The following is a 20,612-nucleotide window of genomic DNA, read 5'->3' as shown; positions in this document are numbered from 1 at the left end:
ATTACTTCATTTATGCCTGTAAATTCTAGGTGTCAGTTGCATATTGGGCAAATTATTCAGGATATGCTTCTAGGTGAAATACCAGTAAGAAAGCACTTGAAAACAGGTAGATAAAAAAGACTTTTTCTCGATGTGTTGCATAAGTGGGAAGATACCAGCCTATCCAAAATATAAAAGGGAAATCTGCCTCCACACATCAGAAGCAGAGTTCAAAAGAAGACATGCTATCTGTTACTAAACCAAACAATGTAGTTGGCAAAAACAGATATACTTTTGATGTGCAATATGGAAGAAAAGTGTGTGTTGCCAGTCTGCCTGCTTTGATCGAACAACATCAATTGGCCAAATTGATGTTCTCTGTAGGGACCTTTCCTTGTTTATATCTTTAGACCATCATGTTTCCAATAGCACTAGATCTGAGCTGCTGAGACATTCTTGCGGAAGGCAAAAGTCTCTTCTCTGCCCATTGGCCATTGCCCACCTCCACAGTGTTACTAACTATATGTTAGCCCCACAAGTATGATAACATTAGCCATCCTTAGCCTATTTTCATGTCCAGCAATCTGGCCTCTACCTAATCCCCCAGGATGCCTGCTCATACTCAGTTTTTCATCCCCAAGACCTTCTCCTCAGGGCTGCTCTCAAACTATTCTTTGCCCGACCTGTATCCATATTTGAGATTGCACCGACTCATTGCGCTTGACCTTGTTGCATTTCATGAGGTTTGCAGGGACCCACCTCTCAAGCCTGTCAAGATCACTCTGGATGGCATCCCTTTCCTCCAGAGTATCAGCCACACCACTCAGCTTGGTTTCACGAGCAAACTTGCTGGATGTGCGCTCAATCCTACTGTCCATGTCCCCGGTACAGACACCTGAGGAACACCACTCGTCACTGGTCTCCACCTGGACATTGAGCCGCACTCTTTTAGTGTAACCATCCAACCAATTCCTTATTGACTGAGTCCACTCATCAAATCTGTGTCTCTCCAATTTATAGGCAAGAATGTTGTGTGGGACAGTGTCAAATGCTTTCCATAAGTCCAGGTAGATGACATCAGTTGCTCTTCCCTTACCCACCAAGGATGCAACCGCATCATAGAAGACCACCAAATTTATCAGGCACAATTTGCCCTTAGTGAAGCCATGTTGGCTGTCCAACGCAATCCTAGCTGTGGTCCAGAGCAATCCAGAAGTACTGACTTCATCATGCCATCAGCATCGGCATCTGACCTGGTATGAAGAAGCCTCAAGAATCCCAACAATCAATGACTCTTTCCATAGCTTGGTATTGCCATTCACAGTCAGTTATACTGTGACTCTCCTCTACACTGTCATTAGACCTTGTCAGAAGCACTGCCATGTGAGGCTACGCATAAAGACTCAGTCTCTTCTCCAACCTTTGACTAACTAGTCATGGCACACTGACATTTTCTTCTACTTCTATAAGGGGAGAAGTGCAGCCTCAATACCTACTGTCCACAATGTCTGGGTTGGCAGTTTTGCCCATTAAACTTCAATCTTCTGAGGCAGGAGATATAAAAGGAAAACCCTGTGCCCTGTGTCACTGCCCTGAGATGTATTACCCTCATCATGGGGATACTGTGAAGTTAGAGCCTGCTCGCATAGCTACCTTCCTCTGTGTTCACTTTGAACGCGTACTCTGCAGAAGATTTGTCCTCTGCCTCCTGTCACAGACAGCACTTTTTTCTATGGCTCAGGAAACAAAGTGCTCAGACGTCCATGCATCCTCTTGGAGAATGCATGCAACTGAATGTTCCCATAACCTGACATCAGCGCTCCCAGATATCTGGCCATCTTTGCTAAGTCTGTAAGGCCATGATGAGATCCACTAATATTCCCTGGTAATTACCAGTCTCCTGCCTTTTACTACCAAGACAATAGACTGGAAATGCTCAGGAGATCAGATTTCCTATATCGTTATCACCTACTTTAATAACTACTGCATCTTCTGAACATAGGAAGAAATCTTGATTTTGAGATCATGGTCTTAAGCATCCTTCCGGTGCCACTTTGCAAACTGCCAAGTACTTTCTGTCCTTTAATAACAGAAATTACAGTCTCCTTTGTCACTCTCCTCCTCCAATAAGTGCTTTATAGTGACTCTATCTGAGAGCAAGATAGCTTCTCTGGCTTTTTCACAAGTGTTACATGATGTATCAGGTATGGCTTAGAAGGCAACTTTAACAAGATCTTCCAGTCTTCTTAGCTCCAGAAGGAGACAGAATCCCTAGCTGAAGACATATCCTTTGATGGCATTATTTATTAAAGTTTAAATTCAGCAAGTTCCTAAATGGTGTGTTTTCACTCAGACTGACTCTCATTGCTTTGAGGATGAAGCCCAATGCCATAGCTCTTAGCAAGTTTAGACTTCCTGGCCACTCCAGACCAGGAGTTGCTATGAATTTCAACATCAAAAGGCTTCTTCCAGAAATGTTTGCCCACCTTGGAGCATCATCTTCCTGCTAGCACTTATAGGTGCACCCAAGAGCCACAGTTTAAGCATTTTATGCTCTTATTCACTATCTACCATCTCCTCTCCCTTTGAGAATAAGATGACTTCACTCTTCAAAACATATCTATGCATATTTGACTGAGCACTTATCACTGTAGTCAAGGCTGCAAGTGTAACTTGCCTTTCTCCTGCCCCCCAACAGGCTAGATAAGTATCTTATTCTTGGCCCAGTTAATTCATTTCTGCTCTAACGGAAAACAAACCTGTCTCTAAGGAAGATGTTTTATATGCAGCTTTTCTCACATCCCTGAAAGGGCTAGGTGAGTGCCTAGTCCCTCACTTAGACTTGAACTTATTATTCAAGACTCTCTAGGACCCTTCTATGCTATAAATAAGGGTGTCTTTCCTGATAGATCACTCTTGTGATAAAAACCGGACCTTATGGCTGTTCTACTTACAGCAATGTTCTTTCAGAAGAGGGTGACCCTGCAAGTACAGCTTAAGCTTCTCACCCATGTTGCAGCGAAGACCTGCCTTAACTAGGAAACCAAATTGCCTGTTTTTTGGTTGGTTACTGTGGGATTTTTTTCCCTAAACTGCCTACTTCTGTGGTTGAGGCATTTTTTCGCTGCCAACATCAAGAGAGATTTTTCTTCTTATACTGACAACACCAAATCCTGGAGACTGTTACCAAGTCTGATATCTTAGTTCTCTCAATGTGCTGCCCATCCAAGTGAATATAGTCAACCTCCATGCAACTGCCGAGGTGGAAACAGATGACAGCGCGTGCTTTCCCCTAGAACTCATGCATAATAAATGGAATTGTCAGGAAATGTTGCCACACCGATATCCAGAGCTTTTGGCAAGCCTGTACCTGACACTACACTGTACAGTTCAAGCATGCCATTAATGTTTACTAAAGGGTTCCTGCACTACCTGTTTTCATGAACATCTCCAAGACCCACACCTAGGTAAATATGAAGGTGTACTGATTACTGGCTGGAATTCCCTTCCATGCAAATGTGCATGGAGCTACAGCTTGAAGATGGAAAGAGAAGTTACCAGCAACTGGCTTCTTCAAGAAGTATAGTCCACGTGTACATTCACTTCCCATTCTCCTTCCCCCTTCGCTCTGCATCCTTCCAGAAACCTGAGACTGAGACTATGCAGCTGAGAGACAGCTGCAAAGGCCATTGGGCTCCTTCCGGAGGTGCCTGTGACTGCTGCAAGGGGAAAAGTTATCTTGTCTTCATCATAGGATATACTCTTTGAATTCATACATGGAGCGTGCATATCGAAAAACTGGTTGCTGATATTGATTTTCTGATTTAACAGTGAAAATATCATTCAAGAGGAAAAGTCAGTTCTACTCTTTTTCTTTTTTCCTGACTCTCCCTTGATTCAGTATAATTTGCATACTGCAGCACTCGTTATGTCTGTGTCAAAGACTTGGGGGCGGTGTGGTGGTGGTGAATGTTACATAAAATCCCTCAGAAACTTGCAAAAGCAATGTGGTCTCAGTTATGAAGAAAACTCTACTGCAAATATATTTCGGTAAGTGTATTTCAGTATGGGAATACTATAAAAAGTGCATAAATTACTTACTTGATATAGAATTTTCAGGACCGTGTTATTAAGAAAGGTGAGATATGGAATTCTGCCGTATCCCTCACGTCATTTAAATGGTTCTATATTTGTCAACGCAGTTGTCGATAAAATTTCATTGCCGCATTTCTTTTTATCACTTGCAAGTTTATTGGGCTACTTGAGATTTTATTTTATTTTGTAAATCAAGGACTATAATGAGACTGGTTTATAATAGTATAAAAAGGGGCTATCCTGTGGATTCCTCGTTCTAAGAACAGCTCTTCCAGACCAAGCTTACTCCTTGCTTCCACTGAACTGAGTAATTGCAACTTCTTAGGTTTGAAATGGGGAATTACGTAGCAGAACAGAAGTACTTGTGCAAAGGTTTAGAAAACCCAGCACCAAAATGTGATACCAGGCTGAATACCTGTTTCATTTATTTTACTGTGTTAGGTGTTTCTTAGCAGTAAGAGAGGAAATAGATAATTAATTTTGAATGAGTGCAGGTAGGAATAGTGCTGAGTTGTCGGTGCTCACTCTGCAGATGTATCTTTTGTGTTAAATTAGGTGGAAACAGCAACTGATTCAGATACTGAAAGCAGAGGCCTACGGGAATACCACTCTGTTGGAGTACAAGTGGAAGATGAAAAACGGTAATTCAAGCATGTACAAAAATCTCTAGTCTTTCATAAGGCAATGCACATTTGTAAACAGAGTTAATAACAAACATGTGGCAAGGGCTGCCCCTAAATAATTCTCAAAGCCAAATTTCTTATATGCATGCTGGTCATTTAGTAAAATTTGTAGAGATTACTGAGCAGTTGCTTAATATTTAGTTAACTTTCCAGTTTTTAATTGGAGGGAAGGAAGTGAAAGCTTTAAATTAAAATAGTGGATTAATATAATTTAATTATTGGCAGAACAAATACAAAGAGCTATATATTGGAATACTCTTCCTTCAATAGGACCCCTCATGCTGATCCAGGCTTTCCCGGTCCGCACAGGGGGATATAATGGTTAGGATGTAACCCATGGCACCTTTATCCTAAACTAGAATTAGCTTTTGCACTTGTGCAGTCCTTCTCTAGCTTTGTAAAACTGTTGGCCAATGTACTAACCCACAGGTTATCTTTGGCAGGCACTGCCTGTTAAATACTGGACTGAGACCATTATTTCCAGAAGTTGTCAGACAGTATCTGGATGCTAATTGCCTTTTACCATCATGACTGGAAGTAATTTGAAACAATAAGCGCAGATGAGAAAAGATTTCACAAATAATCTTTGATTCTCTATCTAACTTTTTAACATAAAGCTCTTCTAAAATGTCATTATTTGGTGGCATATCACAACAGAAAATCAACGTTTAATGACCATCCTATGAGGGAAGTAAAAAATACCACAGTCTTAAACCCACAACCCACTGCTACTATTTTTCTTTTATTAAAGAATTCTCAACAGTCCTAATTTAGCAGATTTACAGATTATCTGATTACAATCCTTAATATTTGAAATTTTTTTTATACATGTACTTTACAGGCTTCTATCAGGAGATGTAACCTTGCAGTTCTGCTAGTTATTTCCAGTTCATTTATTAATGATATATGGCATTTTGTAGTATGAGAATAAATCAATATTTGCTTCCAGAGATAATTTAAATGATTTTGTTTTGTATCTTTGCTCACATCAATAATGCCACTACGCATTTTGGTTTTCCTCTCTGTTGTTATTCACTGTCTTATTTTAGTGAGATATGCACAAAGAAAAAATATTTAGCATAAAGTCCAAGGAGAAAACCAGAATCCATTCACTGAAATATTATTCTGTACCTCTATATTATCATATATGTATTTATATGTCTTAATCTCTTTTCTTTCTTCCCTTTTCACCAAGACACGGACGATTCAAGCGCTCAAACAGTGTAACAGCAGCTGTCCAGGCTGACCTGGAACTGGAGGGCTTTCCAGGACACATCACCATGGAGGACAAGGGACTTCAGTTTGGCTCCTCATTCCAGCAGCACTCAGAGCCCAGCACGCCCACCCAATACAGCGCAGTGAGAACTGTACGGACACAGGGACTGTTCAGTTACAGAGAAGATTATAGGACCCCGGTTGACACCTCAAACCTTCCACCACCTGAACCCTGGCTAGAGCCAGCCATTGAGACAGTAGAGACTGGTCGAATGTCTCCTTGTCGACGGGACGGATCTTGGTTTATGAAGTTGCTACATACTGAAACTAAGAGAATGGAAGGATGGTGCAAAGAAATGGAAAGAGAAGCAGAAGAAAATGATCTTTCTGAAGAAAGTAAGAACATTTCAGTATTTTTTCTTATAGATGTCTGCTAAAATAAGGAATCTGTTAGGATAAAGTTGTGGTCTGTAGTTTTTTCTTACTCATTTTGTGGTACCAAAGACACTCTACAGAACCGTTAGATATAAGACCCCAGTCCTGCAACTGACTGTGCAAGCTGGCATTTCCCAGAGTAAGGTTTTGCAGAAATAGTTGAGGAGCCAACTGTAGAGTCAAGCGCAGGATCAAATTCTGGTATTAGATATGGCTTACATGGTGCAATAGCTCCATCCACAGCTCCAGCTCTGACACATTCTTCCCACTCGCTTGTATGCCTTCCATGCTTGACCCTTTGCCAGACCACACAAGATGGTCCTACATGAACATGATTTTGCCATTCTTCTGAAACTTGAGAATTTGCCTCTTATTAATGAACAGCCATTTTTAAAATGTTTTCATTCCTTTACAGGCACTTCTGCCTATCATAAAGGGTCTGTTGGAAGAACAGAAAGGAGTAGGCAAGAACAATAGTTAAGGCATTTTCACAGTTACACAGGCATATGGACTATTAGATAGTTCAGCTGCATTTTCTTATTACAATTTTGTCAAGAATCGTTATTATTCTCTCATGTCTTGTGGACACCTTGAAAGGAGTGATGGAATAAAGTGAAAAATAATGTAGACTATTTTGGAACAAGATCCAAGCCAGCACTAATGATAGTAATATATCAAAGTGGTCCTAGCACTCAGTAGCCAGCTCCCTGTGATTCCCTCTGAGGTCAATTATCCTTGTTCTTCAGGCTCAGTTTTATAAATATTTCAATCCCTTCAATCTGAATTATTGTCTCAGCCGAGATTTTCTCAGATCATGAATTAGTTCATATTAAGTTTTCTTACTAGCATCTTTTCCTGCACTCTCACAAATCTCACCGTTGCCTCCAAATACTCTTTCTGGATCGTCTTCTTTCCCCCTCAATGAGTTCTTGCTATGATCTACCCTCAGCTCTTGAGCCAGGCCTGCATGGTGACTAAAAGACCAATTTCTATTTCTTGCACTGACCTTTTCAAAAGACAGAATGTCTACGTTTTTACGTCATCATTTTTTATTTTACAGTCATATTTCTCCACTGTATTGTGCACAAGTCTGCCAAGTAACAACTTCAGATTTGGGAGAGAGCATTGCATAAGGTTGTTTTTCTTCCTTCAGCCTCCAGTGCTTTCTTGAGTGTAGGTTTTGGTCCTTATTTTCCTCATGGCAGAGCTGAGCTGAGAATTTTCCCTTTGTGTTGATACTGTGAAGACTTTAATACCCTCCTAGGGGCTGTTAAAGTACAAATAATAAAATATTTCGCTTTGCGTAGCCTATGTGAGGATTTCCAAGCCTTCTTTCATAAAGGTTATTTTTTTAATACTTCTTTTTACTGTATATGTCTTATTTTTCAATTCCCTAAATCTTTGCACCTGAATACTGACATTTCTCTACCATCATCAAGTATCCCGAAACACCTGCTTCCAGGGTTGCCTGTTACTGATGTGGGGTCATCACTACTTACAATCTGAAGCAGAAGTTCAAAGAGCAAGACTTTAATCTCCTTGTAAAGAGTAAAATTATTGAGGAGCAAAGGGGAGAAACACGCAGGCGGTTAGCCGCTCTCTTTTCCTAGGAGGCCAGCGAGAAGTCTGCAGGCAAGGGGTGGACTTTTCTTACCTCCTCTCTCTGCAAGCCCTTCCTCATGCACAGCCCTATCAAATCTGCAGCCATATGAAACGAGCCGTGGAGATAATCTCACGTCAGTACTCCTTCCTCACTCAGATAAGGAGTCAGCAGTGTTATTCTCTGGGACATGAAGCTGTGTACTACACTGTGAAAACTTGAAGGAACTGATTTTAGCTGACTACCTGTTCCCAGGTGCAGAACCACCCTCTCTCCCATCACGTGAAGTTATGCTCTTGCCCTGCAGAAATACTCTGAAATACAGGGAAGCTCTGCTGCACAGGGAAACGACAATTAGGAAGATAGTTTTCAGTAAATTGTACGAAGGACCTGAACACAAATCAGACTTGAGTATTTTTTGTTAATATTTGGAGTTAATGACACCCTTTCGACCTAGAACATTTCAGTCAGAAAACAAAACAGAATATCAGGATTTTATGTTTCCCTGTTTGCAGAGTGACTACTCTGTAAGAGAAAAAGAAAGAGTAATTGCCTGATATAGAGTTACTAAAACACAACTGAAATGGACCCTTGAAATCTCTTTTTTAAACTAACTAAAATAGATTAATTAGTTGTGATTGAAGGAACATTTTGACCTCCTTAATAGGTTAGAGAAATTATTATAGAATAGGTCTATATAGCATATGCAAAATCAGATGTTTGTCTTCAGCTGATTGTAAAAAGTGGAACCCAGGCTTCTGATTTTCCATTTTATGTGACTCATTTCAAGACACCTTCCTTAAATAATTTCCCAGTTACATTATCTTTGAAATAGTATCCACCTAATATAGCTTACATCAAGTAAAAGGAAGTTATCAAAGAATTATTTTCACCAAGGGAATGAGCTTCATAGCAATTTAAAATTTCAGTGTGAATAATTTTTTTCCTGTTGAGTCTTTGACATATTTTGTATCTCCAGTTTAAGCTATGGAGGTTGGAAGGTATGTATCCACAAGAACTAAAGTTTAATGACAACCCAGCATGCAATGTATCTTGACATATTTAAGCACTTGGCAGTTCCCCGAAAAAAATACACACAAATAAGGGAGCCAGAAGAAACTAGATCTGTTTTTCCATCTTCCAGCAGGAGCTACTACTCCCAAAACACTTCACAGCAAAGTTTGCACATTCAAACTGTCATTGTTAATGCTGAATCCTTTATTTTTGGCCTGGGTATATTAATTGTACCTGAAGACCAAATATAGTTTTGTGTCTCAGAGGAGAAAGCTGTCTTTATGATACCATTTCTATTTTGTTTTAATTACAGAAAGAGGTAAAATAGAACTGCATTTTAGAAAACAATTTCATTTTCTGTGTTAGTGCAATAGCCCTGAGATCACAGAAAGCTATCTGATTGCTGTATTGATTTTTTCTTTCACTGTAGCCTTTCTCCCATAATGTTGTTTTAAGAACGTCACCCATCAGGTCTTAGAAAAGGAGAAGATAATCATTGCAGCAAAAATAACCTCTCTTTCTTTCTTTTCACAGAATTTGTTTATTTGGTCAGTTGCCATGAATTGTATTTTGGAGTTCATATACTTTTTGTGGGGGCAGTTTTTTGTGTTCTCAGTGTTTATAATAACACATTTAGATAGATATATATGTGGCCGTAACTGTTCCCAGGGTAAGTCCTCTGATCATTCGCACTAGCAGGGTGCCTTCAAGAAAAGAGATGTGTTTCTCAAGGGTGCTGACTGGAGTTTCAGTTTTACACCTTGAAAATTGTTTTTGGCTATTACCGGTGTGTAGGTGATGACAAGAAAAGCACTCTCAATTGTCACAAAGCAATTGAAGACCAAAAGGGCCAGTACTCTGCCACCCATGAGCTCTGTGATGGGAGCAGGGAGACCAACGCAGGGAGGGGGAGAGCAGGGGGATTGCTGTGGTCTCTGCCTACAGCTTGTAGGCAAGCTCTGGCAAAAGGAAGCAGAAGACATCCTGGGCTTCTGAATGCCACGTGTTTGGCTACTGAAATATTTCAGTATACAAGTCAAATGGAGAACAACCTCGCAGAGTTTGCTCTCATAAAAATCCTAAGATAGGTGAAAAAAAAAATTGACTGTAGTATAAACTATGCCAGCAGAAAGGTTATTTGCTGGTATCTTCTGCATTGTGGTTAGCAGCTCTGCTGGCACAGCTATATAGTAAAGGGATCTCTAGTGTCAAAAAGGCACTAGAGAGAGTGAGCCCTTCTCTCCCCTTACCCCTTCGTTCCATGGACGCTGGATTTTTCCTTGCTAATGCTTCTGCAGTACTGCAAGGGCGTTAGTAACACGGCTGAACAGCAATAGAAAACATAGAGTTAAATCTCCCATACTTTGAAAATAAAAAAGAAGAAAAACCCCTCACGACCAATTTATTTTACTATATTCATCAATTAATCATCCATAAAAGCTTTTGTAGGTGTTTGGCCAAATATGGGTTATCCTTTAACCAAAGAGAAATTACTGACATAATTTCCTAATGCTTTTCTCAAATTTATCCTTCAGAAACTATTAAAATTTACATTTGGAGTTTTGTGAATGACTACAGAATGTCTTAATTGCCCTGAAACAGTCTTTAAAGTCGATAAAAGGCAGTCCCGTAGTGTGGAATCTGAGAATTTCTCCTAGCTCCTAGCATTTGTATTGTTCTGCTCAAATTTCCTCCTCTTTAAACTCAGTTCCATTTAGGTAAAAAGTGAATTTGCACCAAGTTCTACTTGGTGCACAAGCATCCTGTTGCCTTACCTCCCTTCCAGAGCACTGTCAACTGCCAGCTGTGCTGTCCTAAAATGTCATTTCACTCTGAACATTATACATATATTATTACGCCTATCTGCTGTGTTGATAGTGAAAAAGACATGTATTTCTGAAGATTACTAATTTAGGTTCAGAGATTAGACAAATATTATGCCCAGGTTTGAGTTAGGAGGATGAACTAAATGCCAGTTTAGATATTTTTTCCAGGCATGTTTTCTGAGATTGTGTGTGAAGCAATTTATTTATGAGTATAGAAAAAAAATGGAACAATCAAATGGAATGAAAATTTAAATTAAAACACATCATTTAAATAAACAGTAATGAATGCCAGAAGCAGATTGATTGTTAGTAGTTTCTTATTGCTGGTGCAGCAGTGACACAATTAAGCAAAGCTTTTAACCTGTCAAGAATAGAGTTACAGCATCAAACTATAATCTTGATTTCATCAATATAGATCTAACTTTTCCCGCTCCACCTTTGTGATATGAAACAATTCTCAATTACAAGATTTTGCAGCGTTTCTCAAGCAATGTAACACATATATATATATTACTTGCAATTTTGTAGTATGCTTATTCCAGGGGAAAAGACACCATGGTGTTAATTGTGCATGTTGTATACAGGCAACTTACACAATCTCTATTCAGGGTGCAAATCCTGAGTCTGCTTCTACTGAAGACATGGTCAGGGTTTTGTATGTCTTCAGAGCAGAAGTCGTACAGGACCACACAACAAAAATGGAGTGCTTCAAATGCTTCAAGGAACAGAATTAAGGTTGTGTGACTCTTTCCTCATATTCAAGTCATTATAACATTATCTTAGTGGAGGGTAGTATATGGATTATATGAAAATTATATATATTTATTTGTGTTGGTAGATTTTATCATCATTTATTTACAAGCAAAATCTTCTAGGCATCACCAAACATCTCAATCTCTCCAGTCTCTAACATTCATCATTCTTTCATGGAGATAATCAATCTGCACTCATCAGAATAATTCCCCAATGCATGAAATTAATAACAAGGTTTTGGCTGTCTATTAATATTGTACTAAAGATTATGAATTGAAGTGTTTTAATACTTTAATTTAATTACAGCAAAGCAGAGTAGCATGAATATGAGAGATTCTAACTTCTATGCTTTATTACATCTGATTTACTTATTGAAATGGAAATAGAGTTAAATCTTTAGTAAATGGTAAGGCTGTGATTATACATGTGTATTCACCACTGTGACCCAGTGACACATGTGAGTAGCCCAGTACAGCTGTCTTACATCCCCAATGGATGTGTATCACACCAAAACGCTGCATTGCCAGTGTCTAAGTCTTGTCTGGTCTGACCGGGCTTTAAACCACCGATGCTTGTTGACATGATCCTTCAGGATAATGAAGATAAAACAAATGTTTATTTAATATGGAGGATGGGGTTACTGTGAGATTCACTAGACAATATCAGACATATATAGATTCTGTCAGAATCTACTTTTCTGGATTAGGGTAGAAGCAGTGTCCTCTACTCAGGCCATGTATTTGAAATACGAACTATAAAATTCAGCAGAGGAAACCAAAACTGAACTTTACTCACTATGAGACAAGCACTACAGCCATCAGCCTACAGAATCATCTTCACTCTGTTTCTGCTCAGTGAACAGCTGAACATAGCGTGGAATAGGCAACGTCAGGGACCTGCTACAGCACAGTTCCCCATACTGGCAAAGGAGGGACTCTGACCCTACGCTGGGACTTTGTCTTATGTTCTGAAATACAGAGCACCGAGGGAAAGGCTGCAAGGCTGTTTGTCACTGAAGTCTTTGCCTATATTAAAAATGCTGAAAACTAAATCAAAGCAGTTTGTTTCAGATCAAGTGAAACATTTCTTTTTTATTTGGGTTTTTGTATGTTTGTTCAGGTTTGAACACTCAAAACATTGCTTTTTATATGCCAGTAACTCCATAGAGGAAAGTGAGGGGTTTGGTGATCAAAAACCCCAGACCAATTAAAATGCTTTATTTCATTCGGACAACAAAACCCCAGTGAATTACTCATGCAGCCCTGAACCACTTAACCCTTTCACAAATGGGTGCCACAGGGAACTGATGAATTATGCATATTGCTGTTTAATTTAGTGTTGTGGCGCAGCTGTACTGTTTGTCTAACGGAAAATGGAATAGAGGTTGAGAACCACAGCTCTATGTATTAACACACGCTTTTAAAGTTACAGACTTTGTATGTTTCCACAGAACTGGTTCCTAAAACTTGCAAATTATCTCTTGCTGCTACTTGTGGTTAAGCAGATGTTTCACTGGTCTAGAGAAAGCAGAATTAAACCTAATACCTACTGACAAAACACCGTTTTCACATGCTACTCAGTCTCCTCCTATACTTATTCTAAATAGCAACAAAATGGCAAGCCCTGCCAGAGTTTAATGTTTCCTGATCAGATCTGCTGCACGGTTGTAGCTTCATTCCACCCTCTGCATCCTGTTTGAATTACCAATTTGGCTTCCTCAAATTGAATTAAAAGATGTCAGAGTAACTCCTGTCTCACCCCTACCACTACTGCTCTCTATCTTTACCCTAACCATTATTTAAAGATCTGGAAATTCTCCAGATAAAATCAATCTTCCATTGAAACCTCAGGTTATAATTCTTTTTTAAAGTGTTGTTTTTTCAGTGTAGCGATGGATGTGAAGGAAAGGAAGTATAGGAAAAGATGTGGAGGAAAGGAAAAGTAGGAAAGGATGTGTAGGAAGGAAATGTAGGAAAGTATACTGCTGCCTACCAAAGTATTGTATTTACTCCAGCAAATGTGGGAGTCCAGGAGGAGTCAGTTTTCTAGGGATAAGCCAGTCCCCTTAGGCACTCCAGTCAATAGAAAGAAATAAGCATCTCCAGGAAGAGATTCAGTTCATCTAAAAATAAATGCCTAACATGACTGAGCTGATGAGCTCGGATTACTGATTATAGAGCATCCAGAAATTTTGATTTAGACAGATGACTCTTAGAAGCAAAGTGAGGTAAAATGAATTTGATCCCTTTCCCCCAATGCTTATGCACACTGTGAATGGCAAGTACACCGACAGTGGGGAAAGCCCAACGAACCGTGGGGGCTGATTGTTATTCAGCGAAGTCCTGGAGCACTCGCTCGTGTCCCACTTGCTCTGAAGCTCCTGTGCTTAGGTCTTTGTGTATTCTCCTGGGTAGGCACCTGTAACTCCTAGTGAGGGTATCAAGACATGTCTCAGAGACATGATTCCTCTGAGGATCTCATCCTTATGATAGGAGTATCTTATATTATAGTTAGATGTATTAAACCTTACCCCCAGAACAGACAGGATAAAGAGAGCTCATCCAGGGATCATCCACACAAATGAGTGCAGTCATTAGTGACTGCAGAAACAAGATATTATCGAAGGTACATGTAAAGCTCCCTTTGCCATCAAAGGGAACACACATCTAACTGATTCTTGAGGCAAGACTATTTCAACAGTTTTCAATTTATATGAGCAAATCTAAATGTGTGGGAGGGTTTGTCATTTACTTTGAAATTTAAGATTTTACTCAAAAACATATGTATGTATGCCCACCTCAGGAAGCTGTCTATATTCCCTTATTATTTTCTACTTCCTGAAGCAAATACAATCCTAGCTGTTCTGAGTTATTAATATATCATTCGTTATTGCCAAAGGCTAAGGTGCCACTGAGCTTTCCTATATCTCCATCTTTTTCAAAAACATTTTATGTATATAATCACAAACAGCAAAACCAAATATTTACTTCTCATATAAAATAAACAGTAATTTCAGCTACATATTTTTTGAGCTAGATTTTGCATTTACTGCCAAAAGACATCTACGGGTAATAACTTGTCTATATGCTTAGTCCTAGGTAAGATCCGAAGTGCTGTTGGAAGTGCTCAGCTCCTCATGTCTCAGAAATTCCAGCAATTTTATTGGCTTTGTCAGCAAAATCTGGTAAGTGACCATGTCCAGCCATTCTTGAAGAGTTTAAGGCTATTCATACAAAACATAACTTTAAATTTTAGAATTTAATATTTTTACTTCAAAGACAACAAAAAAAACAACGTAGCCCACCCAAACAGCAACATTCTGAAACGTCATTTTCTTGTCTCACATGTTGTCTTACTGCTCTTCTTTTCCTTTTTCTTTTTTTTTAACTTAATCCTTAAGAATGGTGTTAGATTTTTTTTGTCAAAGCAAACGTAATTTCAGTCTGACTGTGTTTTGTCTTTTTTTTTGCTGTCTTTATTGAAGAAAAAAAATGAGAAGAAAACAAATGCAAGTTTTCTGAGACATAATATTATGGCTTATTTTTGTAATACCCTAAAATAGTAGCCATATTTCTGATGAGAAAGGAGAAATTTTTCACATTACAGTAAGTGGAGAATAGTAAAAGAGCAGAATAGCAGAGAATATGTGATCCAGTTTTCTACCTACCTGAAAATAGGACTGATCTTGGAAAAGGGAATACACATAATGTTCTTAAAATTGGGTTTCATAACTTGCATTGCCAATTCTATGTAAGATGTCCTAGGGCTAAAGGAACAGATGCAGTATATTACTTGTGAGAGTTACTGCTATTGTTCTGGAAGTTCATTAGAGACTAATTCAATTCTAAATGTTATCTTCATTAATATGACAGCAGCCATCAGTGATATAAACGTTGTGGCAAGATGATAATAATCAATAGAAGAATATAATTCTTCTAGAGCACCTACTTTCTTCAGCTCACTTGAAAATCAAGTGTAACTTTCACCTTTTGAGTGCCCTTACACCTCATATATTAAAAGTGCTGAATTCTGATGCGTCCATGACAGCAGACATGACCTATATGTCTGGTTAGATACATTTCTTTACTTGTTAGTATTTGCCACATAACTTTTTAAAGGGAACCACTCATTCTGCAGAGACCTACTTGCTACTTTCCGTCTATAAAGTTAAACATCCGGAATTCCTGAAATGCAGTTTCAGGATTGAATTGAATTGCAGTTCCTGCAATCCAATATTACTAAGAAAGTCATGCCAAAAATGTCCTACCTTCTGATAGAAAATGATAAGATATATGGTCCTCATTAGGAAAGAATCCAATTATCCACTTCAAAGACTCTGTCAAAACAAGAATTTTAATAGCTGTTACAGAATGACAGAGGAAATATGCAAAGTCAGGCAAGCAGGAGATGACCATGCTTGTAATATCAAATACATCATGTGGGCTCCCTGTCTAGTCATTTGTTTCGTAGTGAAAGAAGATCTTCATCAATGTCTAAAAGTTTCTCACTGCAAATTTCAAAGTGCCCTCCATTACCTGATTGATGAAACTATGCAAACTAAGATTTGGAAAGCCTAACCTCGACTCCACTTCATTTATTTTCAAGTGGGTCTAGCACTTGTGCTCACAAGCATTACTGTAATAAGAAGCACAGCTCCTGCTCAGCACAGCCGTCAGCTGTTTGGAAGTGCGAACCATTCATTACTGCAAAAGCAATTGGAGCACCAGGAGAAATCTATAGCTTTGCAGATGACATGACCAAAAAACTGGCAGGATTTTATTTCTCTCATTCTTATTTGGATAATAAACCTTTGAACTCCATAACAGCAGCTTTATCCCACTCTGAAGATTTAGGCTCTGAATATTCTTCAGCTTCATTAAATCGGCAATGGGCTCTGCAGAAAGCAACAACCGCAGAACTGGACTTCTAGCTCATTCATGTTTTGAGGTTTTTCTTCCTATGCCTAATGACAGAGTTTGTTGTTAAATAGTCACTTACTGCGTATCCACAGCAGGCTTTCCATCTGCTCCTGAGGCAGCATCTCAGTGTCCCACAGCAACACTGCCAGATAGCAGCCAGTTAGTGCATTCCCCTCCTCGAAAACATCTAGCACTTACAGGGCCACCACACAGCAGTTTCTCTAACAGTGTTCAACAACAATGAGCATAAATGTAGGATAAAGAACAACGGCGTTTAGTTCTGTCGATTTGAAATGCAGCAAGGATTTACTTAGGAAGAGGAATATACTTACTCAAACTGAAATTTAACCAGGAAACTCACCCGTCGCCTATGGACTTTTCTAAAGGGTCATGGGAACTTCAAGAGACACATTTGATTATGTTGTGGCTTAAGATCTCTTACCAAAGACTCTCACTTAGGGTAAATGCATGAAAATGTAAGCTTTGATCAAGTCTTTTTTCTTAAGAATTTGGCTGTCTGTATCCTACAGTGTACTGCTCCCACTAACTGCTAGGAAAAAAACGTCTCTGATTAATAACTACTCCCTTCTGCATTATTCACATTATCTCTTGTAACACCCTGTTTTTTCTTTGAAGTGTCCTCCTCCATACTCTCTAGTCAGCACAGATCCTGCTCAGCTCGTGAGATCATCTCTCAATATGTCATGGTTGCAGGCAAAAACAGAACCGCTCCAGCATTGGCTAGGTACTTTTTGCTTGCTTTAGGCTTCCTTCACAAGGAGGGCTGCAAAGCTGAATTCCAAATAAGATACAAATAAATGAGCAGCTTCTGAGAAGCAGCAAGTTTAAGCCAATCTTTTCAAAACTTAGTTAGCTGTAACAGTGATCATTTGTGCTAGTGTTTATCTGAGGGATGCGGATCCGTAAGGGATGGCAGCAGGAGGCAGCCCTCTTGCGTCCAGACAACGCACGGCAAACACCTCTGCAAGCAGCCGCGCTGGAGGCTGAGATCTTCCCAAACACAAGGAACAGAGTTGGGTGCACAAAAGTACAGGAAAGCAATTAGCCTCAACTCAAAGGCGATGACATTTCAATGAGTGGCATCATTTTACAGCTGTTTAGAGGAAACTGGAGAGAGGGAGTGAGGAGACCAGGCTGGAGAGAACAGATTGCAATGTAAGATGTATTGCTGTGGGCCCGTCCTGACAAATTTCGCATGGAGAGTTGGTTCCTGAAGCCTGAGATATTGACCTCTGTAGAGTAACTAATACCACTGACATAAATTTTAAATGGTTTTGGAGCAAGTTGGGATGTACCCAATTAAGTTGTTTTCAGTTAACACTAATCCAGAGCTGTATCATGTTTCCCAGAAGTCTGTTGCAATCTATATGGCCAGCTCTGTTAAGTCCCCAAAGCTCCCTATGAAAAGGAAACTTTTTCTAGTGAAGACGAATTGTAAGCGGATAGCCTTTTAGGCTGGTTCTTGGCCCAGATTCCCAAAGGGGTTTAGGCATGCATGACACTGCATGCTGTCCTGCCCAGTTCCAGGCACTTAGCTCCCACAGCTGCATCTGCAAACCCAAGCTTGAGCAGCAATTCATAGTTTAAGACCCCCAGAAATGTGTGATTCAAGGGAGTAATTCAATAGAAATGCTGACTTATCGCCCAGGTTTTAGGCTACTAAGTGGGGTTCTGTTTAATATCTAAAATGCCTTTGTCCACTAGATTTGTTAGAGGAGGGGCACAGAGCCTTGCTTCAGCAATAACACCAGTGTTTCTACCATAGTAAACTAGTCATTATAGCTTTAGCCCAGAATGGGAGAGATCCAGAGTCACTTTGGCCTGGTTTTGACTCCATCTCTCCCAGCTCCGTTCTGTAGATCATCTTAATGGCTTCCTACTACCCTGAAAGGGAAGAGACACTTCTCCATCATCTTCACAGAGATGTTTACCAATTAAGCCCTATTTCATTAAAGCAACAAAGCTGTCTTCTTGAACTAGTACCAATGCTCATAGAGCACGGGGTTAAGAGCCTACATACCACCTTCTAATGTAATTTTTATCAGCATTGACGTCAGGTTAGGAGTCAATTTGAGGGACCATCTTGCTAATTGTTACTGCCAATGTTTGCTTTATTAAGACATGTGCGCATAATGCCACTTAATGGCAGTACCAGGGGTAGTGCCTTCCCAGTTCCTGGGCGTGATTCAACACCCTGGAGAACAAAATCCTGCGAATCCTACCATACCCATCAAAATTTTGGACCTTATGTGCATATTTGAAAATGCAAGACATTGTAAACATCCAATTCAACATAAGCTGACAACTTCTCCGTGGTGTTGTTTTGCCTTCTTATCAGCTATCATGACTGTAATTTTTAACCAGAAAGACTTCAGGCTGGCTAGAATACGAGCCTTCCCTTTAATAATCAGCAGGCAGAGGCTGTCAGCTTGCAACATTTTAGAAATGCAGGTCAGCACAGCATATGGTGCTAAGGAACTTGCCGTGCCACACGGCTTCAGGAAGGCTCGCGTGTGACATCCAATTCGTTCTTGTTTGGGTTGTGTAGGAGGCACAACTTTCCAGCCACAGCTCACAGCTGCAGAGCACTACCAAGCAGCACTGTAGCAATGAAATCTGGCGTGATGCCTTTCCTGACTCAAAGCATATTGTTTAAAGCCTCCTGGTCTATTCATATTCTCTCCTTTGTGCATGACAGGACCCGAGTGCCATGCCGAGACCAACTTCCCAGGACCTAGCAGGTTTCTGGGACTTATTGCAGCTCTCAATTGAAGACGTCAGCATGAAGTTTGATGAACTGCACCAGTTGAAACTCAATGAATGGAAAATAATAGAATCACCTGAAAGGAAGGTAAGCAGACCATGGACAATATCATTTACTCCCCATTTGTAGTCCTGTGGTCTCCTTGTGTTAAATCCAATAGTGAAACACAATAGGTTTCTAACCCTAGAAAATATCTAATTGGCATGGCCCAATATATACATGGAAACCTTCATGAGATGTGAGGGTTTTTTCCTTTCAACAATGTTGATTTGAACCGTATAACAAATAAAATGGATTTTACTAATTCAGTCCACTCCATAAGATGTTTGTTCAAATTATTTGGATTCACATTATAAAGACTAGAACTGAAACATGTTCTGATTAATTCAAACTGAGGACAACAGCCCAAAAATTCAATCAATGTAAACCTAGCATTCTGCTACACTTGGGGCAGCTCAGACCTGAGCACTACAGTGTTTAATCCTGCCTGCACAACACAACTGATACTAGAACAGGAGCGAGATAAAAGCATGTGGCAAAACATAGGGCAAGTCAAACTAAAGCTTGGCCCACAAAAGTCTGGGAGACAAAGAGTGCTGCTGGCAAACTGCCTGCACCTCTGCCCTGTGACTCCGTCACCTGGGAGACACCCCGGCCGCAATGCTTACAAACCAAAGGTGGCAAATTGCCCACGAAAGCAATGTAATTCTGAAACTACCTTTCCCCTTTCTAGAGCTTCATCCCTCCCCTTGATTATCCCACTATTCTTGCTGATTATTGTATCAATCAGATGAAGACAACATTTGGTTTGAGTCAGTACTGTTGGCCTCAGGTGAATACTTGTTTGGTTTGGGAGGAATTAGGAGGCATTTTGACAACTCTTTCATTTCTTCATGCTCCTCTTGGATTTTAATTTTCAGCCAACTGGTTGGTGGATGGTGAGTTTGCAACTCTTGCTTACTAGTGACAACTGGAAGTAAGAAATTATTATAGTGACAGCCACAGTGATGTTCCTAAGAGGGAAATAACTAAAAGTGAAAACAAAAAATAGGATGGGACAGCAGGAATGGAGCCCTTATGTTCCCGGCTGAAAACAGGAAATAGAGACAAGAAAGACTGGAAGAGCTCGTTGTCATGGGGAATAGCATCTTAGGCTGCTGCACTGATCCTGTTTAGTTGAGAATGTAGAACTATGTTCTTAAATAACCTTAGTTATTTAGTCTTGGATAATGCATTTTGGTAGTAGACTCAGATTTAGTTTTTACAAAAAGATCAAACAATGAAGAGTCTGTAAACCATAGGTGCATC

At 39.7% G+C, this 20,612-nt stretch overlaps 1 protein-coding gene across 4 annotated transcripts in view; it reads left to right on the top strand.

Annotated features, from left to right (window-relative positions):
- Nucleotides 1-20,612, top strand: part of DLGAP2 (DLG associated protein 2) — a 388,943-nt gene that overhangs the window by 367,015 nt on the left and 1,316 nt on the right. For 3 of the 4 annotated variants that reach the window (XM_086608343.1, XM_086608342.1, XM_086608341.1), the window contains 5 exons: nt 4,630-4,715; nt 5,953-6,368; nt 14,693-14,784; nt 19,239-19,391; nt 20,225-20,242. In XM_086608343.1, the coding sequence (XP_086464469.1) occupies nt 4,630-4,715; nt 5,953-6,368; nt 14,693-14,784; nt 19,239-19,391; nt 20,225-20,242 (765 nt within the window). The remainder of the gene's footprint in view (nt 1-4,629; nt 4,716-5,952; nt 6,369-14,692; nt 14,785-19,238; nt 19,392-20,224; nt 20,243-20,612) is intronic. The other variant, XM_086608344.1, reaches the window with a different exon arrangement.

The sequence above is a fragment of the Tauraco erythrolophus genome, chromosome 2 (assembly GCF_009769465.1).
Source record: "Tauraco erythrolophus isolate bTauEry1 chromosome 2, bTauEry1.pri, whole genome shotgun sequence".
Classification (NCBI taxonomy): Eukaryota; Metazoa; Chordata; class Aves; order Musophagiformes; family Musophagidae; genus Tauraco; species Tauraco erythrolophus.
The sequence above is the reverse complement of the archived record's forward strand: the minus strand, read 5'-3'. Positions and strand labels throughout refer to the sequence as shown.